Source organism: Chrysochloris asiatica, unplaced genomic scaffold, assembly GCF_000296735.1.
Source record: "Chrysochloris asiatica unplaced genomic scaffold, ChrAsi1.0 scaffold00022, whole genome shotgun sequence".
In the NCBI taxonomy this organism is placed as follows: domain Eukaryota; kingdom Metazoa; phylum Chordata; class Mammalia; order Afrosoricida; family Chrysochloridae; genus Chrysochloris; species Chrysochloris asiatica.
The window spans coordinates 13,983,941-14,009,393 of NW_006408540.1; the positions used below are offsets into that span (position 1 = coordinate 13,983,941).

Sequence of the window (25,453 nt, forward strand, 5' to 3'; positions counted from 1 at the left end):
GGGGATTGTACCCATGGATGGCAATGAAACAATATATGATAGGATTAATGTAAAACTAATGTTCTCCCATGTAAACTGTCACATAATTCACAATAAAAAAGATTATATGGGAACTTAAAAGGTTGAGGAATTAATTGTGATTAGGCATAGGTGTATCTGAGAGGTTATCACATAAACTACCTGATAAGATGAGAATAACGAGAATCATATCATTTGACCCACCATTCATGTTCCTAACACAAAGCTTGGCACATGCCAGACACTCCATATTTTGACTGAATAGAGGGTACAGCCTTGTAGTAGTGGGAACAGTATGAACCAAACAGGTTTGAAAGTTCATGTTTTCAGGGTAGAGAATCATCTGGTGAAGATGTCATGGCAGAAGAAAGTCCAGAAAGATAGATTAGGGTCATACCATGGCAGTGTAGGAGAGTGATGTGACTATTTTATGTCTTTTAGTACTTGTTTTTTTCTTCCTTTCTTCATCTTAATTATATATGCTCTTACTCTCTCAATGATAACTGTTTGATTTCTACATATTCTATCCTGTTCCTCTTCTGGTTTTTATTCCTACCATCTCTTTACTCTTCCTTGATCCAGAATGTTAAAAGATGTTCTCCTTCCTTCAAAATTCATCAGTCTTGAATTCCATGAAGTCTTGCAAGAGAATCCCTTCCTGGCTCTAATAATTCGTATGGAAGTTGCAGTATCATCTAATCTTTAGTCCGTCATCTGTTCTTCTGGGTTGGGTAGCACTCATATATAGTTCTCTGCACAATACTACCAGATATATGTTGTTTCTTTTATTTTTCAATTGTGTTTTAAACTGTATGTCTATAGTGCTTAGTAAACATTGAATATATTGTAAATTTTTGCCAAATTAAATATTTTGGAAAGTTGGTTTGTTTGTTTTAAGCAGAGAGATTTTTAAATGCAATATATTTTACTTTAAGCATCTCAATGGGAAAAGCCTGAAGGATTTCAAGGAAACTTAAAAAAGGTAACTGTAGTACATTAATATTATCTATGCTTGATTCTTTATGTGTTTGGGATTCTATAGAGTTTAATTAAGCAAATTTGCTTCCACATAAGGGAATGCCTCCCCTTCATTTTGTTACTTACTTTTGGCTGGGTAGAGATGAAACATTGATGTTTACCCAAAAACTCATGCATGACAAATAGACTTGTTTGCAAACATTACCATTCATATATCCCTGTCCATTGAAAAAAGTTGTTCCCTGGCTTTCAGAGGTGATACAGTGTCTCCCAAGAAGTTGGCTCATGATTAACACAAACCAACTTTCTGTCCATGATAGTACTACCACCTCTTGTTGTTGTTAAGTGCCGTCGAGTCGGTTCTGACCCATAGCGACCCTGAACAGGGTTTCTGAGGCTGTAAATCTTTACGAGAGCAGAAAGCCTCATCTTTCTCCTGCGGAGCAGCTGGTAGTTTCGAACTGCTTACCTTGCGGTTTGCAGCCCGATTCGTACCACTACGCTACCAGACCACTAGCCCCCAGGAATCAAGAGGAAAGCAAAGGGTGATGGACTCTGCTTTATTTATTTATGCTCTTTTTATTTCACCTTTTAGACAGTGAAGGCTGTGTGGGTAGAAGGGTTAAGTGAAGATGGCTATACATATTACTACAATACAGAAACAGGAGGTAAGTATTTCTTTTGATTATATTAACTATTTAAAATTACCTGAAACTGCTCCGTAGCCTGTTGATATTCAGTTGTTTCAATGTATTGAAGAAGGATCTGTACTTGCTAATACGAATACACAGGTACACATATTTCCATAGCAAGCATTATTATTATTTTGCAAATTTAAAACATTATTAGATGCACACATTGTAAATATAATCAATGGCACTGAATTATACATTTTAAAATGCCTGAAAGATGCCTGTTGCTGTTGTTAAATGCCTTCAAATCATTTCCAGAAATTTCCCCCTTAAGTCTTCCTTAAACCAAACAATTGTTTAGCTTACCTGGAAAAGAACAAATGTCTGTCTTAAGCTTTTCTTCTCTTTTAAGATCTATCTGTATGGAATTAAATTGACAGTAGCACCTTGAAAGATGTTAGAGAAACTACTTGGTAAAGGAGGGTGAGAATGGTTGCATCCTAATTCGGAGAACGTAACCATTTTTGTTGAATTGTACATGTGGAAATTGTTGAGTTGATGGATATCCTGTTATTTAAATTCTTAACAACAAAAGTAAATGATTTTATTTAAAAATAGTGATGATGGCCGTTTTTTGTTATTTATAACGAACCAAAGAGTTCGTGGAAAAATCCTTTATCTTTTCATTTGATTTGTCCACAAATTTTTGAAACCTCATCTTTTTTTTTCTTAAATTTTATATACTTCACCATGATAAAAAAATTTTTTTTAAGAATTTTGTGTATGATATTGAATCCTGGTGTGGCACTGTAGGATAAGCACTGGACCACTAACTACAAGGTCAGCGGTTTAGACCCACTAGCCATTCCCTGAAAATCCTATAACAGGGTCACTGTGAGTGAGAACTAACTCAACAACACTTAACAACATCATATATAATATACCAGGCCATACAGTGTTGTTATTCTCAGTTGTTGTTAAGTGCTGTCGAGTCAGTTCCGACTCATAGCAACCCTGAATTGAAACATAAATATTAAAAAAAGAATCATTTTAACCTCCTTACCATTACTAATTGTTATTTTAATGGTTCTAGAAATTAATGATTGCTTTGGAAGGTTCTTTGTTGTTCTTAAGTGCTGACAAGTTGGTACCCACTCAGAGCAACACTGTATATAGTTTCTTTGGAGCAGCTGGTGGGTTTGAACCACCAGCCTTGTGGGTGGTAGTCCAGTGCTTATCCTACAGCACCACACAAGGTACCAAATGGCCTTCCCATAATTTTATTTGGTTCCTACTATATTCTGGCATGGTGTTGTAGGATAAGCACTAAACCACTAATTGCAAGTTCAGTGGTTCAAATCTACCAGTTGTTCTTCAGAAACCCTGTTTAGGTTTGTTGTGAGTTGGAAATGACTCTATGACACTTAACAATAATTATGACTACTGTTAATTTTTTTAATTGTTAACATTTTATTGGTTTTGGGAGCAAACAAAATAACACTTTGCAGGAAACAGTGATTGCAGAATGCTAAATATCTGCAATGGAGAAAACATAGCCTCTCAGAAGAGAACAGCTAAATGACACAGGGAAATAAATGGTGATAGCCCCCAAAACACTGATGAAACAGCAAACTGAAGGGGATGCATACACCTTGTCTCATTTATTATTCACCTTTTACTAGAGCTTCTTGGGTGCAGGAAGCGCTTAACTCCCATTGCTTGGCACGGCCGCGGGGTGGGGGTGGGGGGGGCGGACATTATGCATGGCGAATGACTCTCAGAGGCTAGCCCCTATCTTCCCTTCAAGTTAGCTCCGAATTTACTTGTAAAAATATATAATATGGCAATATTCACAGCTTTTCACTATGAATTTTACAAACCTTAGGAAAAACTAGCTTAGCAGCAATTGCTTTCAACTTTGGTGAATTGAATACAAAAGAGAATTGTGTAAATTACTCCCTTTCATAGAGAACCTAAGTAACTGCGCTAGCAGGAGAAGTAGAAGTAGGTAGCAGCAGAGCAGAAAGCAAGAGCAAGAGGGAGAAGGCAGGAGAGGGTACAGAGAAAAGGGGAACAACAAGCTAGACAGCACAGAGAGCACAGCAAGCTGAAAAGCCTTTCGATTGTATTTATTCATTTCTTCTTCACCACTGATTTTTATGTACCTTGTGTCTCTCCCATTTCTCTTTCTCTGGCTGTAAGCTTCATGGTGATGGCAACCTTGTATGCCTTGCTCATTCTATAGCAGTTGTTCCAGAATAGCTATAATACTGATATTAACTTTGTTCTTAAATTTCTACTGTATATAGTCTATTGTTGTTAAATGCTATCAAGTGAATTCTGACTCATAACAACTTTATGCAAAACAACAAAACACTACTCAGTCCTGCACTATCCTAACAATTATTCCTATGTTTCAATCCATTGTTGATAACACTGTCAGTCCATCTTATTGAGGTTCTTCCTCTTATTTGCTGATCCTCTGACAAGCATGATGTCATTCTCCAAGGACTGGCCCCTTATAATGGTATGTCCATTCTCCAAGGACTGGCCCCTTATGATGGTCTTGCCATGCTCACTTCTCAAGTGCTTTCTGACTCTGGCTGTCCATAATATATTCAGTATTCTTCGCCAACATCATTATTCAAATACATCAATTTGTGGTCTTCTTTCTTCATTGTTCAACATTTGAATGTGTGTGAGGCAATTGAAAATATCATAGCTTGAGTCAGTCACAATTAGTCCTCAGAGTGACATCATTACTTTTTAACACTTTCAAGAGGTCTTTTTGCAGCAGATTTGCCCAGTGTAATGCACCATTTGATTTCTTAACTGCTGCTTCCATAGGCTTTGATTGTGGATCTTACTAAAGTAAAATCTTTGACAACTTCAGTATATCCTCCATTTCTCATGATGTTGCTTAGTGGTACACATGTAAGGATTTTTGTTTTCTTTCCATTGAATTGTAATCCATATTGAAAGCTGTAGTCTTTGATCTCAAGTTCTCTTCACTTTGAGCAAGCAAGGTTGTGCCATCTGAATATCACGGGTTGTTAATGAGTCTTCCTCCAATCTGAATGCCGAATTCTTCATATAGTCTAGCTTGTCAGGTTATTTGCTCAACATACAGATGGCATGCTGCTGTTGTTAAGTCCTGTCAAGTCATTTCTGACTCATAGCAACCCTGTATAGAGCTTTCAAGGAGTAACTGGTGGATTTGAACTACAGACCTTGGACTTAGCAGTCCAGTGCTGATTCTATAACACCACACCAGGATTCCACAGATGGAATAAAGATGGTGAAAGAATAAAACTCTAATACACACCTTTCCTGATTTTAAACCCCTGAGTAGCTCCTTGTTCTATTCAAATGGCTGTTTGTGTACACCTTCTGCATGAGCACAATTGTTGTTAGGTACCTTTGAATTGGTTCCTACTCAGGGACACTGTATAGGGTTTCTGAGGCTTCAAATCTTTGTGGAAGCAGAAAACCTCATCTTTATCCCATGGAGTAGCTGGTGGGCTTGAATCGCAGACCTTGTGATTGGCAGCCCTGTGCTCATCATATGGAGCTACCATGCTACCATGAGCACAGTTAAGTGTTCTGAAATTCCTATTCCAACAATTTTGCCCATAATTTGTTATGACCCACACAGTCAAAGACTTTGTATTATAGTTAATAAAACAAAGGTAAACATCATAGAATTCTCTGCTTTCAGCCAAGGTCTACCTAATACTGCAACTACTTTTTAATTTTCTTTAGCAAAATTTTATTTGGATATGATATTAATTAGATTGTTCTGTAATTTCTGCACCTGTTGGATCACCTTTCTTTAGGATGGACATAAATAAAGATCTGTTTCAGTTGGTTGGTCAGTTGTCCCTTTTCCATATTTTTTGGCAAACAATGACTTAGCACTTCCAGCATCCCATCTGTTGTTGAAAAATGTCAGTTGGTGTTTTGGAAATATCTGGAGGCTTGTTTTTGACCAATACTATTAAACAGAAGTCCACGCTATACTGAAAACCATGGTGAAAAACTGTTGCCTCCTGAAATTGTTGACCGTCAACCAGTACTCTGTGGTACAGTGACTCTGTATTCCTTCCATCTTCTTCTGATGCTTCCTGCATCATTGTTTCTCCTCTTTTATTTCATCATGATTCCCTTTTTGTTGTTGTTAAGTGCCGTCGAGTCAGTTTCAACTCTTATGATTTCTGAGGAGTGTGTGGTGACCAGTGAGCCTCTGTTGTTGTTGTTGTTGTTATTTCCCATGGGGTCGGTTCCAACCCTCTACATAGCATTAAATCTTTTTGAAGGATAAGTCCCTTGCAGCAGCCCCCAGGTAGATGCCTAGCCAGCCCAATGATAGAAATGTTTATATCCCATAAAAATTGAAGTTGTAAAATGTGATACAGTTAGTAGTTAGAGCAGAGCTCAACTCATAACTCCTTGCGTTACCAGCTTCATTATTGTTGGCAAGTAACTGAGCCTGTAGTTGCTCTTGGGTAAAATATAGAAAACTGTATGTATTTTGTGGGATTGTTCCTCAAACAGTGCCCGGCACACAGTAGATACTTAACAAATTAGTTCCTGAAAATCCTTTCGTTACTTGTGTGAAAGGTAGATAAAGAAAAGTAATGTTTTCATTATTGCTGGAAAGTTCCATGTGTAAAATAAGAAGCTGTACATACTGATTTCTCCTGAACAGTTTATGCCTATCACTAGTATAATTATCAGTAGCAGCCTTTTTCATTCTTAAAAATATCCCAGTTAGACAATTGTTTAGTCCCTTTGCCTTTTATTATTAAACTGCAAGACAATTAGAAATGCTCTCATTTTATTGAAACTTCAATAAACCACCGGATGGCAGTAGAATTCACTTCATTGAGATTTTTTTCTAATGGAAAATTGTATTTATTTAGATCTTTACAATATCATTTCACTGCTTTGTGGAAAACTCCCAGGAAAACTACTGTATACTGATTACCAAATGTGTTTCCTGAAATTGGTCTTAAATAAATTGAGGGAATCCTTAGAAAGTATCACCCAGATCTTAGGACTCTTTCCATTGGAATGAGGTTTATACACATTTAGTATATCCAAGTTGTTTGAAATAAATTTTTAAATGATACAAGAGCAAGAACTCTGGGGACTCTCATTTATTATCTTCTTAACCAAGTAATAGTGTGAAACAGATGAAACATTTAAAATATAAGTGATAGGATGTGTTATTTTGGGAATTACTTCTGAATAAAATGGGTAACTAAATAACATGTCTTAAAATATGTTGAACAGAATCCAACTGGGAGAAACCTGATGATTTTATTCCGTACCCTGGCAATCTGCTTTCTAATAAGATCAGTGAAAAGGCAGTTGACAACCTAGAAGAGTCCAAATCATCAGATTCACATAGTGATTCTGATGAAGAACAGAAAGTAGAAGGCGATACCTCTACAAAAACACAAAAGCTAATAATAAAGTTTAAGGTAGGTTCTTGATTTTACTTTTCATGAAAGCTTTTCCATTTTATAAAAAGGCTTTACAGATTTCCTTTAGTTTTCTGGTAGATGACAAATTGAAACCAAGGTATATATTTTGGTTATTACCATATAGTGATATTTATTTAGAAGCAGGACAGTAAGTTCATTTTTAAACTCCTGAGTTTGACATGCCCGTGTAACGTTCAGAGCATTATCTTAACAGTCAAGTCTGAATGTGTAGCCTTCCAATACTGATTTGCGTGTCATCAGCACACTGGTAGTTACTTGAATCAGAGAATGTGGAAGGTAATCTAGGAACATTAAGCATTTAATTGACAAGCTGAGTAAAATAGCTCATAAGACACAAAGAAGAAGAGTGGTTAGAAAGGTATGTGGAATAGCAGAAAAACTTACTATCCCCAAGCCCAAGGAAACAGAGACCATCAAGAATTAATTACAGAGAGAGGTTGGGGGGAGGGATTAATAAAGAAAAATGTCCATTGTGTCTGACTGTTAGGATGTCCTTGATGCCTGTCTAGCAATTTCACCAGCATTTTGAAGGACAGAACTCAGATTACAGGGAATTGGAAAGTGATTGGGTATGAAATGAAACCTAGATGTTAGAATCATGGCTAGATATTACTTCTTAATGATCAGAGATTAGTAGTGGTAGTGTTTTCATTAAGAAAGATGAGCATGCCTACAGATTAAAGGACAGAAAGTCATAGAAATGAGAAGAGGATTTTGACCAGTAAGGTGAGATATCAAAGGAGGTAGAAAGGATATTCCAGTAAGGGCAGATGAATAGGTTAGTCTGTAACAAGAAATCTCAGTTTCTATAAGAGGATTGGAGTCCTGGTATGGCTCTGTGGGCTAATGCACCAGGCTGCAAAGTCATTTGAACTGCAATGTCAGTGGTTCAAGCTCACCAGCTGCTCCTTGGAAACCCTATACAGGGTCGCTATGAGTTGGAATCGACTCAACGGCACTTAACAACAACAACAGAAGAGGTTTAAGAAAAGTATGACTATAAACTGAGTAGGTATCTGGGAGGAAATCGAGGTAGTCGTGCCTTACAGGCTCAATTTTCTCATTCATATAGGATGCGAGATTGTGGGCTAAGAGTGAGAAAAAAGCTTTAGGGACTGCACCACATAAATCTCTTGAAATCATCACTGAGCTGAGCTGAGAGGTCATGAACCCAGCAGGAGAACTGACTGGTGATGCTAAGTGTCCAGCTGTGGCAGGCAAACAGACATTTTTGTAGTATTGCTAGTCCTCATGCATTTGGGACCTTCTCTAGGAACACTCAGGAGCACCCAGGTGCCAAAGCAGAGAAGACAGAGTAAATAGCATTGATCCATGGTTGAGATTCCTGGCCTGACAGAGGTGAAGGAAAATCAAGGATGCTGGAGAGAGAGTACTCCCAGGTCATACCTAGGATCATCATGTCATTGCCTGGAATTTACCTACCGACCTCATAAATGTTGACGGTGAGAGATGTATCCTGTTTGTAAGAGGAGGAGCAGCAGATCCTTAGTGGTGGCTATGTCACAGTGTTTAGAGTCAAATTGAAGTAGCCCAGTATCTGTAGAACAGAAATGATTCATTTGTCTTACATCAAAATTAATGTGTCCATTACATAGAACAACATATTATAAAAGATAAACTATCTATAATACTGCCACCCCCAATTGTACAGGATAATGAGGCTGTCCTCAAGGTAACAGCAGACTTCATTTGAGACTAATAGGTTGAAGGAGTGTTTCAAATAGCTAATGGGTACAGAAGAGACTGATGACATGGCATGAAACTCATTAGGGAACTCCATAAAGATAAGTCACCGTTGGATATATAAGCAAGGGGAGAAAGCAGAAAAGAAATGAGAGAAAGAATGTCCTTAATCATATATTCCCTGACACTAATAGAATCAAGTTTTATTTTAAAAAGCATCTTTAGTAATGGTATGTTAGCATTGTAGACAATCAAAAACCTAATCAATCATTAAAGTTCTTTATGTGTATTTTATTGTGTTGTGTACAAATTTAAACTATTAATTTGATTGGTGTTTTACTACTTATAAATCTATAACAACATTAAAAACTCTCATGTTAAATATCGTTCTGTTGTTTTATTAATTTTGCTTAAAATGTTATTTCTTAACTTTTACATTTCAGGAAAAAAATAAAAATAGTCATGAAATAACTAAAATAGAACCACAGAAAGAAAAAATCCTACAAGAAAAGGATTCATCAGGTCCAAAGGAAGAAAAATCCAAAGCTGTTAAAAAATCAAACCCATATGGAGAATGGCAAGAAATTAAACAAGAAGTTGAGTCACCGTAAGTACCTGAAATTTATCACAGTTTTTACAAACCATTGCTTTTTTATTTTACATGTCATTGCTTCCATAAATAACAGTAATTAATTTCATGGATACAGCTCATTAAAAGTATACCTCTTTTCTTTCTTTCTGGGTTACTAGCCTTTTTTTAAATAAGGGAATGACTGCTTTAAAGCACAAGCCAGTGGTTGGTTATTTTAATTGCTACCAAAGCATGGCATTTCTGTTGATCATACAGTCATTCACACCACGCAGACACGTTCACTCTCTCACAAATATCCACATATGTAGTCAGTGGCATATATGTAGGGACAAGAAGAAAGCTCTTGCTTTGTTACCACCTTTCCTGTATTTTTGTTGAAATAATGTAACTGGTTGTTGTTGTTATTAAGTGTGCCATCAAGTCAGTTTTGACTCAGCGACCCTGTGTAGGGTTTTCAGTGAGCGGTCCATAAGTTTGAACCACCAATCTTGTGGTTCAAACTGACTTTGCAGTCCAGCACATTATCCTGCAGCACCACACCAGGACTCCAGTTAAACTGAATAAACTTAAAGTTCATTTTTATGTGCTATTCAGTTTAATATATACAATTAAACTACATAGCATATATTAAATGAATGTAAGTCTTAGCAAACACATGAAAATCACATTGTATTTAAACTTCAATTATCAAGAACTCTGGTTACCAGAAATCACTGTTCCTGCCATGCTAGTTTTATTATGAGAAGTATATATAACCCACTCCAGTGTTATCTTTTCATTTATTTTGGTATGTGTAAGGTGTCAGGTGCCTTTGCTTCAAGCATAAATGGGGTTAGGAGCTTCAGTGAAGTTACCAGGACAGTCTGTCTCTGACTCTCACTCTTTCAGCTCTGCAGTACTTTGGGTTGACCACTTCTGACATGGACTGACTCTCCTTACCTAATAGCAAATATTTAGGCTCACATTATATTAGCAGTGATTCCAGGAGGAAAATAAAAATGTGCTTTTTCACCAGCTCTTCCCAAATGGGTCTGCTTAGTTTACATCACATACCCTATTTCCATTCTTTGTTGGACTCAAAGTGAACTCAAAACTCTTGGATTAGGAGAGGAGGAGAGGTGGTTCCCAAAGAGAGAAAGAGGGGACATTTCTAGGGCTAGAAAAGTAAGAATGAGATATTAAACAGGCCAAAATAAAAAAAAAAAAAAATGTACACCAAGTACCTTGTGCAATGTTTGACACACAATAGGCGTTCCATATGGTGGTGGTGGTTATGTGCCGTGGAGTCGGTTCTGACTCATAGCAACACTGTACAGGGTTTCCGCGGCTGTAAATCTTTATGGAGCAGAAAGCCTTATCTTTTTCCCACAGAACAGCTGGTAGTTTCAAACTGCTGACCTTAAGGTTTGCAGCTTGATTTGTAACCACTACACTTCCAGAGCTCCTTAGGCGTCCCATATAGCTACTGTTAATATTATAATTCCTACTTTAGATCTAACAGCTTTTTCAGACATTTCCTGTCCTCTGAGAAAGATGCCTTTGTTGTCTTCTTCCCCAGAATCAAGCTAAGTGAGTAGTACATCGTCTGGGTTATTCTAAGATTAAGGAGTATAGACCTATACTCACCTTTACTCTTAGATGGCATTTCTCAGCTCTTGCTATCTGTGACTTTTAACATTTAACCTATCCCTTTACTTTTTTTGTTTTAAATTCGCTTTCTCTCCTTTCATTAGCCTTCCTTTCATACTAATCAGGTAATCTTTTGGTTTCAAGTAATAGAAACTTGAATTAACATTAAAGAAAAGAACATAACATTATTCTTATATTCCAAGGAAGAGTCTGCATACCAGGTTGTGGGAGAGACAGAAATAGGGCCCTCAGGAATTTCTGGAACCAGAACTAAAACACTGGCAGGATTTTCCACCTCCGATTTCTGAATTTCTCTACATACAAGCTTTATTCACTTATCTCTGCAAAATGGCTTTCTCCAAATAAGGAGAAATGTGATTCTTGCCATGTTTTATACTGTCAACCAATAAGGAGTTAAACATAAGCTCTCTGGTCTGTGTTCAAAAATCTTGTGGATAATACTGATATGTGTGGCATGAGTTACTTGTTCTTTCTTGGACCAGTTGACTATTCAAGGAGTAGATAACTATGATGTTACTCTAACCATGGGCTAATCAACACATTATTTATACTCTAGAGATAACAGAATCAGTGAGGCATATAGATAGATTTACTAAAAGGGATTGTTTGTGCAGCTGTGGGGACTAAAATCTAAACTCCAAAGGTCAGGCAACCAGCTAGAGACTTCTGCTGGCTCACAGAATTATGGATAACTGGCATGTCCAAAATCCCTAAGTCAGATGCAGACATGAAACTTCTGCCGGCTGGCGCCCGAACATCTGTAGGTCAGGCAACTGGAGGGGTACAAAATTAAGAAAGACAGTTCTGCTGGCAGACCACACCCTAAGAAACTCCCCTTTCAATTAATTGGTTATATTGTTAGATTATAGAAAGTGATTTTGCATTATATTATATTCTAGAACAATAGCTTTTTGATGTAGTACTTTGCCAAATTACTGAGAATCATAGTTTAGCCCAGTGTGACACACAAAATTAGCCTTCACACTAACCTTGTGGATTGTTCAAGGGCTAGTTGTTAGAAAAGTGGTACTAGAGAAATTAGCCACAAGAAGTCTATTATACTGAGATGTTGAGGTTCCATGAGTTTTATCTTGTGTTGTGTTGTTGTTTGTCATTCCAATTTATAGCAACCCTGTGCAGGGTTTCTGAAGCTATAAATCTGTACAAGAGCAGAAAGCCTCATCTTTCTCCTGCAGAACAACTGGTGGATTCTAACTGTTGATCTTGCAGTTATAGCCCAATCTGTAACCTACTGTGCCACCAGGGTATTCTATTTTGTGTTTTGTAAGCCCCCAAATCCTTGTCAATCCCTGCAGCTTTTCTAAATACTTTAGCTATGTAGTTACTTTGTACTAATTGTACATAAATAGGCACAGGCATTTACTTAGAGGCTATGTCCTTTGTGCAATAGGTATAAAAAATAGGTGGAACTTTTCATGTTAGTCCACCGAAATAAGTGCTAAACAATATTATAAAATTATTTTTATTGTTGTTAGGTGCCATCGAGTTGGTACCAACTCACAGCAACCCTGTGCACAACAGAACAAAACACTGCCCGGTCTTAGGCCAACCTCACAATCGTTGCCACACTTGAGCCCATTGGTGCTGCCACTTTGACAATCCATCTCACTAAGGGTCTTCCTCTTTTTCTCTGACTCTCCACCTTACCAAACATGATATCCTTCTCCAGCGACTGGTCCCTCCTGACAATATGTCCAAAGTATGAGCAATGAAGTTTGGCCATCCTTGCCTCCAAGGAGCACTCTGGCTGCACGTCTTCCAACACAGATCTATTGGTTCTTTTGGCACGCTATGGCACTTTCAATATTCTCCAACACCATAACTCAAATGTATCAATTCTTCTACAGTCTGTCTTATTCACTGTCCAACTTTCAAGTCCATATGAGGTTATTGAAAATACTATGGCTTGAGTCAGGGGCACCTTAGTTCTCAAACTGACATCTTTGCTCTTCAATACTATAAAAAGGTTTTGTGCAGCAGATTTGCCTAATGCACATATGTCATCTGATTTCTTGACATGCCACCTTCACGAGTGTTGATGCTTGATCCTAGAAAAATGAAAGTCTTTGACAACTTCAATCTTTTCTGCATTGAATGTTGTTTATTGGTCCATTTTTCTTTGTTTCCAACCTTTGCATTCCAGTTGCCAGTGATTACAATACGTCTTGATTGCATGTTTGATCAATTTCAGACTGAAAAGAAGTTGGTAGAATTCTTCAATTTCATCCTCACTGGCTTTAGTGGTTGGTGTGTAAATTTGAATAATAGTGGTATTAACTGGGCTTCCCTGTAGATGCATGGGTATTATCCTATCACAGACAACCTTGGTACCTCATGGTAAATCTTGATATGTTCTTTCTGATGACGAGTACAACAACATTTCTCTTCAATTTGTCATATTGTAAAATTAGTCTTTATTTTAAAGTAGTTTCTTACTCTAAAATGACCATCTTCTAACCTTTCACTGTTAATATCATGAGAAAGGTGATTTTGGGGAGCATAGGTTATATTATAAAAGTTACTGCCTTACACTGTCAAATGATTTGATTTTTCTTGCTGTTCTAGTGAGGAGGTAGATTTGGAACTTCCAAGCACTGAGGAGTATGTATCATCTTCAGCAGCTGATGGTGGTGGAGAATCCAAAATAGTATTTAATGAGAAAACAGTCACTTCTCTTGGAGTTGTGGCAGATGGAGTGGCCCCAGTCTTTAAAAAGAGAAGAATTGAAAATGGAAAATCTAGAAATTTAAGGCAACGAGGCGATGATCAATAATGATAAGAGAACTTTTTGTGTAAGCTTTTTGGACAAAATAGAGACTGTACATCTTTAAGTTCTTCAGTGTTTGTTTGTAAGTGCTTTGAAGCTAAAAATTTAGATATATGCTAAATTGTATTTTATGTGAATGATAATAAATGTTTTTACATGTGAAACATGTTTTTGTTTATAAAATGGAAGCCTATCACATTGCATTGTAATACAGTGTATTATATTCAGTGTCTAAAAATTGCTAATTATGTCATAATTTAAGATGCTATGTATCTGTTACTTAAAACATGAAAAAGCAAGGCATTTATTTCATTCTTATTCATATGAGCATATGAGTATTTCAGTTCTTGCACTGAAATTGCACACTGATAATAACTGTTAGCCAAGAAATAAGAACCAGACTACATAAGAGAAGATTCACAGCCCCAATAATGATTTTATTTGAGGATCCTCTCAGAAAACGTATATAGAAAATGTCTGCATATGGTGTGGTGGTGTGCCATTGCGTTGATTCCGACTCAGTGACCCTCAGTGAGTAGTAGAAGTACTACTCAGTGACGGAGTAGAAGTACTCTGTAAGGTTCCGAGGCTATAATTTATGGAAACAGATTGCCAGGTCTTTTATCCCATGAACGCTGATGGGTTTGAACTTTCAACCTTTAATTTAACCGTCAAGCAGTTAACTATTCTGCCCCCAGGATTCCTTGTCCATTGGCATACTTTTCTCAATTTAGAAGGAGTCCTGGTGACATAGTATGTTATGTGTTGGGCTGCTAACTAATCACAAGTGCTGCAAACCCACCAACCACTCCACAGGAGGAAAATGAGGCTGTGTGCTCATAAAAAGATTGACAGCCTCAGAAACCCTGAGGAGCAGTTCTACTTCGCCCAGTACGGTTGCTATGAATTGGGATCGATTCAATGGCAGTGGGATTTTTTGGGTTATTCAATTTAAAGTCTAGAGCCAAAAACAAGGGCTGCAGCTCAGGTACTTAAAAGGTAATGCTTGATGTGGATTGAAACATGACCAAAGGTAGAAATGTATATTTGCTCCAGTTCAGGTGAAACAGTGATCATTACATAAGCATTTTTACTCTGAACCAGGATTATTCTAGAACTGGGGATGGAAAGATAAGTGAGACCTAGCTCTGTTCTTGAGTTCACCGTCTAGCATAGTCTTTTCAGCCCCAGTCCAATACTCTATTTAGCAAATTATACATACTAAAAAAAAAATTTTTCAATTTCTTATTTTTAGGTGAAAATTTACACAGTGAATTAGGTTCCTGTTTAATAATTTTTATACAGTTTGTTCCAGAACATTAGTTATAATTTTCATAACGTGTCAGCATTCTCATTATTCCCTTTGTGTTTGTTCTGTTACCATTGATTTAGCTTCCCTTTCCCTCCTTGCCTTCCTTATCTTTGCTTTCAGGTAAACTACTTGCTCTCATACAAATTTAATTCTTTGAGGAACACATTTACTGGGTAATACTGTTTATAATCTAATCTACTGTTTGGCTAAAAGGTGACCTCTGGGAGTCTGAAAATAAGTTTTAAGGTTTATTTAAAGTGATGTAGATACAGTCTTGAACTAAAATAGTATCTTTCTAGCTTCAGCAAATGCTTTTTCAAATGTTCCCCTAGGCAAACCAGGAGTTTACTATTTTCGGGTTAAATTTCTTATTGGAATTTTCTTGTTTAATCCATTTAAAGTAAATACTTGTCCTTTATTATTCCTAAAATTCTTAAAATTATATTTTTCATAAATTATACAGTATTTAACTTTTGGTAGTAGATATTTGTCTTTTTAAGATTACTAGTATACATGTGAGAAAAATGATAGCTTAATAAAAACTTCATTAAAGTAAAATATTTTATTTTTTCTAATTCTGGTAAAGTATCAACTATATGTAGATATAGTTTTATTTTCAATCTGCTTTGGGTATTATGAACATTATGGAGAAGTACATTAAAATTCTTCATATAGTCATTAGTTAGCTAAGAAGTGGATTTTGTGCTTGACTGTTTTCTTCATTGGAAAAGATAATTATTTTTTGCTGTGGAGTCCTGACTCATAGCGACCCTTTGTAGGGTTTCCGAGGAGGGGCTGGTGAGCTTGAACTGCTGACTTTGTGGTTCAAACCCACCTTGCAGTCCCATACATTAACACACAGCGCTGTACCAGGACTCTGGAAAAGATAATAGTAGAGTGTGTAAATAGAATGCTGCTATTCTTTCCCTGCTTCCAACTCTTAACAAAATGAGCAAATTCTTAAACTCATATTTTATACCGTATTTCTCTTATGGTACATTTAATAAAGTTTTTATTGTGGATTGAGTGATAGTTTCATGGAGAACATCAGTTTTACACTCATCATTTCATTGCAGTGATTACAATCTCCTCCATGCATCATCATTCAACAATATTTGCTTCTATTTCCTCTGAGTTTTTTGGGGAGGAGGGGAGGTGTACACAAAACACTCTCCTCAGCTGCTCTGTCTCTTTATGGTACATTCTGAAAACATCTCCTTTACCTATGAAATAAGACAGTGTTCCCAAAAGGTGTAACATATAACCTGAATGGTTGGTTGTAAGAATTATTCATAAAAAAAATATATATTAGTTTATAACAAATGCAAAAGTTTTCATGGAAGACCTTGGGACCATCAAGGGAGAAGAGCGGAGTGTGGGACCCTATCCAGGGGAGCAGCAACCCCAGAGATGGAGACAAGAGATGACGTGGAGAGACAGAGCAGCTGGAGAACTCTAGACTCATGGAGGGAGAGGGGCTGTGTGCTGGCAACCGGGGTGGGGGGCAGTCTTGCAGGGGATACCCTTTGGTTGTTTTGAATGCTTATATATTCCTGAGTGCTTCGGTGTACATACAAAAAAAAAAAAAAAAACAGGGAATAGAAGCAAAATGCTGTTGAATGATGATACATGGAGGGGATTGTAGTCATTGCAATGAAATGAAATAGGATAAGTGTAAAGCTGATGTTCTCCCATTTAAACTATCACTCAAGGCACAATAAAAACTAAAAGTTTTAATGAAATAAGTACTAAAAAATAAGACATTTGCTTTGAAAGAATGAGTAGCTCACATACCAACTTTATCTGGATATTTTTCAAAAATATTTGATATCGAGTTTACCTACCAATTGCCGGTAGGCGCCATGGCCACCTACAAGCAGATCAAGAAGGGTCCCCTAAACTGAAAGGTATCACAGAGCTCGGCGTGACCAAGTGGAAGAAGAAAAAGAAGGACAAAAACGAGGCGAAACTTCTGGAAGCAATGGGAACAAACAAAAAGGATAAGGAAGAAGTGACAACAGCCTGGACAAGAGGACCCTGACCCAGGTGGCCTTTGAGAAGATGCAGGAGACGCAGTAAATGGAAAGGAACCTGAAGAAAGCGTCCAAAACCCACAAGTGGAGAACTTCAACAGACACCTTGACACAATCATGGAGCATTACATCCCCAAAGTCAGCTGGATCAAGTAGCCTCCCACCCTATGAACATGGCATAGCCTCGAAGGGAAGCAAAACACAAACTTGGGCTTATGACCCATGCCTTTAGCATTTTCCAGAAACATTCTTTTGCTGTTGTGCGTTTTCTGTTGAAACCGAGCTTTCTAAAACTGTCCCTCCATTCTGGAACTTGCTTAAAGTAAGCTAGATGCCCTTTCACCCAATTTTGTTTTCTCAGTAGCCCATAGAAGATAAATATTTTTATTGTGGACTGGAAAACTGTGAAAGTTTATCCAGCATGAAAGTTGTTTTGGTGTAAGTGCCACACACAAACATCTAGTTCTCTGAGTTGCATTTAAGCCTCAGAGGACAACCAGCCATCTCTCTTACCCCAGATAAAACTGACTCCCGAGGGTGAGGAGCTAACGCAGGTGTGGCCTCTGCCTCTGCCTTCAGATGTGAGCTCTACCCGTCTGAACTCCCATTAGTTGGGGCTTAAGTTGTCCCACCCAGATCCTGGAGAAGTTACCCACAACTTCTTTGACTGGTTTGCTGAGGACCCATGTGTGGCAAAGATGGGCATCCCTCCTTGTCCTTTTTTGAGCCCATAACCGGCCTGCAGTCCCTTTCCCAGTTTCCCCATTCCAGACATTTCTAACAGGTGTCACCATGGCCCCTGTAGTTGTTACATGCCTAGTCAAAACAGCTGCTAGTTTTGACCCCGAGATTAGCAGCCCGATTCATAACCACTATGCTACCAGAGCTCCTTGGCCCCTGTAGTGGTGGTGGTGGTTATGTGCCATGAAGTCGGTTCCGACTCATAGCGACTCTGTACAGGGTTTCCAAGGCTGTAAATCTTTATGGGAGCAGAAAGCCTCTTTTTCCCACTGAACAGCTGGTAGTTTCGAACTGCTGACCCTGAGGTTAGCATCCCAATTCATAACCACTAGAGGTATGGCTAAGGAGCTCTGATAGCATAGTGGTTACAAATCGGGCTGCGAACCTCAAGGTCAGCAGTTCGAAACTACCAGCCACTCCGCAGGAGAAAGATGAGGCTTTCTGCTCCCGTAAAGATTTACAGCCTCGGAAACCCTGTGCAGGGTCGCTATGGGTCAGAACCGACTCGACGGGACTTAACAACAACAACAACAACAGGTATGGCTAATTAATAACAGCCTTCTTTGTAATGAAAACTCGACTTGTCTCTCAACCACGACTCCAAACTGTCCCTGTAGTTATTCAGAGTTGGCACACAACCTGGAATCTGTTTGGGTGACAGCCCCAGGGCTGAACCCCAGCTGATAGGCATGTGCATAGTCAAATGTAGCACCCCACTACTGGTGTTGGAGAGCCAGGGTCTCAGGGCCTGTACACTTGGGCAAAGTCTCTACTGACACAAATTCAAACCTTGTACCAAAGCCAGAAGACAAAAGGCAAATGCTGGCCTTAAAGCTGTTAAATGTGAACTGTGGAATAGAGAAAGCAACTACCAATTATTAAATGTCTGTGTGTCTCGATTAAAAGCTGTTCGATTTCTATCGTTTAAAACGTTTTTGGTATCATTTTAGCACCTTTCTATTTTATATAGTCCAGCTTGGATTATTTTCTCAACATATGGTTTAAATAAGTATAACTATATAAGGAATGACAAGAGACCCCAAATAACTTACACAGTGTGAAAGAAAAATCAAAAGTAGACACACTTCCAGATTTGAAAATACACAGCTTTAACCAAGACAGCTTGGTTGTGGTACAACAATAGATACATGGTGGCATGGACTCGACAGCCCAGAAAAAAAACAACTATGGTCAACTGATTTTTGACAAGATTGTTAAGTCCATTAGATAGGGAAAATCCCGTCAATAAAGGTGTTGGCAATATTGGATTTCTATACGCAGAACCATGAAACAGGATCAATGCTTTACACGATACACAAAAGCAAATTCAAAATGAACTAATTGCGCATGAGGCCACAGCTGTAAAAAGTTAAGATTTTCTTGCTAAATTAAACATTCTCTGATGGTTACAAGGCTGGGGAGAGGGAAAAAGAGCGATTAGAGGTGAAAACTGATGGTACATGGAGTGGGTTGCCATCGTAATGACACGAAGTATATGATTTGTTGAATATGGAACTGATGATCTGTAAACCTTCATTCCATTCAAAATACAAAGTTTAAAGCATGAAGAACCTAACTGGAAAAAAAGACCCATAATATTAGTAGAAGAAAATGCCAGGCAACATTGTTAGAACTAGTTTTTTAACAACAGATTATATAATATCCATATAATAAAAGCAAAACCTTGCAGTTCAAACTGACCTTACTGTCCGATGCATTATCTCATAGCATCATTCCAGGAGTCCTGTATACAATGGTGATGGTTATTAATGCTGTCTGATCCAACTCAATGACTCTGTATAGAGTTTCTGAGGAGCAGCTAGTGGGCTTGAAGTACCGGCCTTGTGCTTCACAGTCAAGCGTTGACCTTACAATGCCATACCTGGAGACCTATATACAATGGTAGAATTCATCACTGGCTTTAGTGGTTGGTGTGTAAATTTGAAAAATATTGGTATTAACTGGTCTCCCTTGTACATCTATAGATATCCTGTCACAGACAGCATAAAACTTCAAGATAGATGAAATGTTATTCATTGCAAATACCTTTTTTCAACAATATAAAAGGCAACCATACACGTGGACCTCATAGGATACACCGGAATCAAATGGACTACATCTGTGGGACGAGAGGGTGGAGAAGCTCAATACCATCAGCCAAAACAAGGCCCAGGCCAATGGTAGAACAGCATCAAGTGCTCCTATGCAAATTCTGGCTGAAACTGAAGAAAATTCAAACAAGTCCACAAGAGACAAAATATGGCCTTGAATATATTCCAACTGAATTTAGAGACCACTCAAGAACAGATTTGATGTATTAGACACTAATGAGCGAAGACCAGAAGAGTTGTGGGATGACATAAAAAATATTAGACATGAAGAAAGTAAAAGATAACCAAAAAGACAGGAAAAACAGAAAAGACACAAATGAATATCAGAAGAGACTCTGAAACTTCTTGCTGTTTAATACAGAGAGGGTAGAAGTCCCAGTGTGGTGCCCTATAATAAGCAGTCAACCTCAAGGTCAGTTTGAACCTCAAGGTCAGCGGTTCAAACTCACCAGCGGTTCCTCAGAAACCCTATCCAGGTTGCTGTGAGTCAGAACCAACTTGGTATCACTTAACAACAAGATAGCAACTGGAAGAAATGATGAAGTAAAAGAGCTGAGCGGAAATTTCAAAGGGAAGCTCAAGAAGACATAGGATTATAATGAAATGTGCAAATACATGGAATTAGAAAACCAAAAGAGAAAAACATGCTTAGCATTTTTCAAGCTGAAAGAACTGAAGAAAATTTTCAAGGTTGCAATATTGAAAGAGTCTGTGGGCAAGAGAGGAAGTCTCGCCATCCTCACCTCCAAGGAGCATTCTAATTATAATACTGGAGGATTCTATGGGCAAAATGCTGAATGACACAGGAAACATCTAAAGAAGATGGACCACAGTCTTAATGGGCCACCAAGTTTAATTGGTATAACAGAGCTCATAAAGGCAATGTTTAACATTCTACTTTGGTGTGCGGCAACTGGGGTCTTAAAAGCATGTGAAGTACAACTATTGGTCTCTCATTGTCTGGAGGAAAAGAGAGTGATGAAACTCAAAGATATGAAAACAATTAGTCCAATGGACTAATGGCCCACACAAACATCACTTTTTGATTAACTGAATGGATTACAGAGTAGATCAGTTTTCTATTCAACAGTTCATACACATCTTGTTTTTATCTCATTGATTACAATCCTCACAATGTAATATCACTTAAAAGAAAATGGTACCTGGTACCATTGCCAACTGCTCTGAAAGAAATCACATTAAAAGGCCCTGGATAGAGTAGAAAAAATGTGGAATGAAAGTCAAAATATAAAAACACCAAGCGCATTGGTCAGATAGAGACTGATGGAGCACTTAAGCCTATAGCTCTTAGTCAATCTTCAGGTCTGAAAATGAACTCACTTCCATGGCTTAATTTTCAGCCACGTAATGGTGGTGGTATTGTCTAGTGTTCTAATAGCTGGTCAGGTCTATAAGGGGAATGATAACACTGGTGAACTACTCAACCTTAAAATTACCATTTGAGATCAATAATGGCAGCAGTTACCCAAGGACAAAAATTCAAAAGGATTAGGAAAGAAAGAGGAGTAGAAACAGGAAACACAGGGAGAAAGTGGAGTAAGTGATGTTACATTGTGGGGATTGCAATCAATGAGATAAAACAAGATGTATATGAATTGTTGAATTGAAAACTGATCTGCTCTGTAATCCATTCAGTTAACAATAAATAGTGTGGTTTGTGTTTTTTAATCCAATTCATGAAAGGTAAGGTTGCACAGTCAATTTTTGTAACTACTGTCAAATAAGTTGTATACCTATAAAAAGTCAAGAGAACAAAAGTTATGAGTGAGATGAGAATATTTACAACAACAAGAACAAAAAAATGTAGCTGCCGGCAATTGTTAGAGAAGGATCCGGCTGATTTCCCTATGGCGGCAGTTCCCTGGAGACTTGGAGACCAGCATGGGGATCATTGTGCTGAAACTATACTGGAAGCATGCTCCCAAGACATGTAAGAACTTTGCTGAGCTGGCTCGTCCAGGTTATTACAATGATACCAAATTCCACAGGATCATCAAAGACTTCATGATCCAGGGAAGTGACCCAAAAGGAACAGATCGAGATGGTGTGTCTATCTATGGCAAGCAGTTTGAAGATGAACTTCATCCAGACTTAAAATTCACAGGGGCTGGAATTCTCGCAGTGGCCAATGCCGGGCCAGACACCAATGGCAGCCAGTTCTTTGTGACGCTGGCTCCCACCCAGTGGCTTGACAGCAAACACACCGTTTTTGGCTAGGTGTGCCAGGGCATAGGAATGGTGAATCGAGTGAGAATGGTGGAAACAAACTCTCAGGACCACCCTGTAGACGATGTGAAGATCATCAAGTCATACCCTTCTGGGTAGGCTTGCTGCCTTCCTGGCCACACCAGGTCTTTGGGTCCTCTGATTTGTCCCCAGAGAACCAGCTGCCAGATGACCTTGAATGACACGTGAACTGTAAACTTCATTCTAGTCATCAAATCACAGAGCTAAGGAAACCTGGGGTCTTGGGTGAGGTAGAAATGGAAATGTGTTTTATATTTTTACAGAACACTTGCTTTCTCTTTCCCCCGTGCCAAGATTGACAAAAGCATTAGAGAAACGCCCATTCCATCACAGGTTACATCTACTGCTGATGGCCCACACTGCTCCCTCTTGTGTGTGTCTGCTCTGATACACTTGGAACAAATGAAATGAATCTTTGTCAGTCCAAGGGTCTAACAAAACTTCTTCCTGGGGAGATGGATATTCCGGCCTGCACTGCAGTCTTTAATGGCTGACAGCCACAGAATGCAAAACCAAGTAGTGTCTGTCAGCCTTCTTAACTCTGTGCACACCCTGTTTCAGTCTCAGACTTTTGTTCTTCCGGAGAGTCTATGAATCTCTCTATATATATTTCCCTCAAAACCAGAGTGTCAACACTGTTGCTTCTGACACTTAAACATCCCATGCAAAGCCACATTGAATTTTCGCCAAGTGAAAAATTCATCCAACAATAAAGTGTCTAAGAAGGTTTCGAGTGGGGAATTACAATGTGTATAATAATCAAGAAGGGAATTTATTACAAGGAAGCAGAAGCAGTGACCATTACCCCCCCTTCCCCCCAGGAAAGAACAGAAATCTGGAGTGAGCACAAGGAAAGACTTAATTCTCTTTAAAAAGCAGTTTCCTCATCCAAGAGAAGACACCATTTCAGCTGGGTTTTTTTTTTTCAAATAACCTAAGACTTTAGAGAAACTAGAGAGCAGATTTTATATCTTGAGTTGTTTTTTTTTTGTTGTTGTTGTTGTTGTTAGTTTGTTTTTAAATCTTCCTGTTTTGAGAGGGTAAAGGTGAGAGGAGGAAAGTTAACACTTAGTGTAACTCATAGAAATTTCTCAAATAAAATGCCCTGGGTGATTTTAAAAAAAGGAACTGCCAAAGCTGCTTATGTACAGAAATTTAGTTCCTTGACTTAAGAGATCTGGGGTCATGGTTACATGAGACATTCCAACAAATTGACCTAGTAACAAGTCTACTGCTTCTATTCTACCTCCAAGTTTCTGGTGTAGTGCCTGGGGTCTAATAGGCCCACAAGTGGCCATCCAAGGACCAACAATTGGTCTCTCTTTACCTGGAGTATGAGAGAAATAAGGCAAGCCAGGAATAGGAGGAGGATATGGAACATGTGAATAATTGTCTCCTTTGCCATGAGACCAAAAGAACTGCATGGTGTCTGACTACCTTTACTGAACCTTTTGATAAAAAATTCAATAGGTGATATATGCAGAACAGAGTTTCAAATCTCATGAACTCTAGACTCTCTGTAGCCATGGGAGCTGGTTGAACTCCTGAAATTATTGATTTGAGATCATCTTTAAAACTTCAACCAAAAATATTCCTCGACATCATATTAAAACCAAACAACAGTTTAACTTAACTGATAAAGAATATCTGCCTTGAGCATTATTCCCATTTAAGATTGTTCCTGGTCCTAGATTGAGTTCTTCTAGGCCTAGGTGTTGTCGAGGTTCGGGGCACTCATTCCTTAATGGGGCTATTTTCATCGTTTGCTAGGACCACATGGAGCTGAGGGCAGGGTGGCTGCTTATGAGGATTTTGCTAGACTAATGCGGGCCTGTTGCCTCTGCAGGTTCTGTAGGTCTGGGAACTCACCTGTATCCAGGCACCCACCTCACACTGGCGCAGTTCCCAACCATGAGGTTCCATACTCATTGGAAAGCAGGGTCTGCACTGGAGGGGTCGTGGAAAGGGGCAGAGGGGTTGTAGTCGCATCTCTGGTAATCAGGGGAATATGGAGGAAAAAAAGGAATAGCGCCTTTTCTGTAACCTGTGTGAATCTGCTCGGCCAGGCCACCTTTTGTCTCCAAAGCTGCTTGCAAAAGTTCAAGATAGCCATGATGCATATAGCCAGCCAACTGTTCATCAGTCTCCTTCTTTCACCACCCCTGCTCAGCTCCTCCCAGTAAGAATTCAATCTACTGCTCTAACCTTTCCTCTGATGCTCAGGGTCCCAGGACTGTGCTTTGTGTATGTTTCACTTGGTATCCCCTATCATTGTTGTGGGAGTCCTGGTGTGGCGCTGTGGGCTAATGAGTCAGACTGCAAAGTCATTTGAACTGCAAGGTCGGTGCTTCAAGCTCACCCGCTGCTCCTTGGAAATCCTATACAGGGCCACTATGGATCAGAATCAGCTCGATGGCACTTAACAACAACAACAATGACATCTTTGTTGTAGAGAGTCTGTATAGTGCATCTGCCTAGTTGGCCATCTAGTTGGAAGACTCCTGCCTTGTATTTCTTGTTTCCATTTCTCGTTCTTACCTTCTGAACTTTGTCCTTGGGTAAATGCTGCCCTTTTGATCTCAATGGGCTGATTATCCTAAGGTGTGCATACCTCACTAGTGTTATTGTTCCTTATAGATCTATCTGTTGCTTGGCTTACAGTGGAGCCACAAGGGTAAGGGAGGTCCCAGACCTAAAGGGTGATTAAGGGCCATAGGCTCAGGATTCCACCAGACTCTCTCTGATTGGTAGGTCTGGTCTTTCTTCATCTTCTTTTTTTTTTTTTTAAGAGCGTTATTTTTTTTCACTTTTCCATCTCCATAATTTTTTTAAAAAAACATTTTTATTGTGAATTGAGTAAAGGTTAACAGATAAGCTCATCAACCAATCACACATTTTGTTTCTTCTCAGTGATTACAATCTCCTCCCTGAAACAACAATTATCCTTTTTCCTTCCTGTGGCTTCCCTTTTACATCTTATTTTTCACAAATGAACAAAGCAAAAATATTTGATGTACACATACAAAACAAAAAATATATATATTCATTTAAATGTGCAAAGAGTACATTTTGCTAGACAGCCTTCTGCCCAAGTGCACATAGCCATTCTCAGTCGT

General features: G+C 38.5%; 1 protein-coding gene and 1 pseudogene across 1 annotated transcript in view; both read left to right on the forward strand.

The window, feature by feature from the left end:
* WBP4 (WW domain binding protein 4) overlaps positions 1 to 13,878 on the forward strand; it is a 31,529-nt gene extending 17,651 nt beyond the window's left edge. The window contains exons 6-10 of the mRNA XM_006837676.1: positions 954 to 1,000; positions 1,592 to 1,664; positions 6,924 to 7,114; positions 9,286 to 9,449; positions 13,671 to 13,878. Of these exons, the coding sequence (XP_006837739.1) occupies positions 954 to 1,000; positions 1,592 to 1,664; positions 6,924 to 7,114; positions 9,286 to 9,449; positions 13,671 to 13,878 (683 nt within the window). The remainder of the gene's footprint in view (positions 1 to 953; positions 1,001 to 1,591; positions 1,665 to 6,923; positions 7,115 to 9,285; positions 9,450 to 13,670) is intronic.
* Positions 13,879 to 14,895: 1,017 nt separating this feature from the next.
* Positions 14,896 to 22,415, forward strand: LOC102838294 (annotated as a pseudogene).
* The last annotated feature ends 3,038 nt before the right edge of the window (positions 22,416 to 25,453 follow it).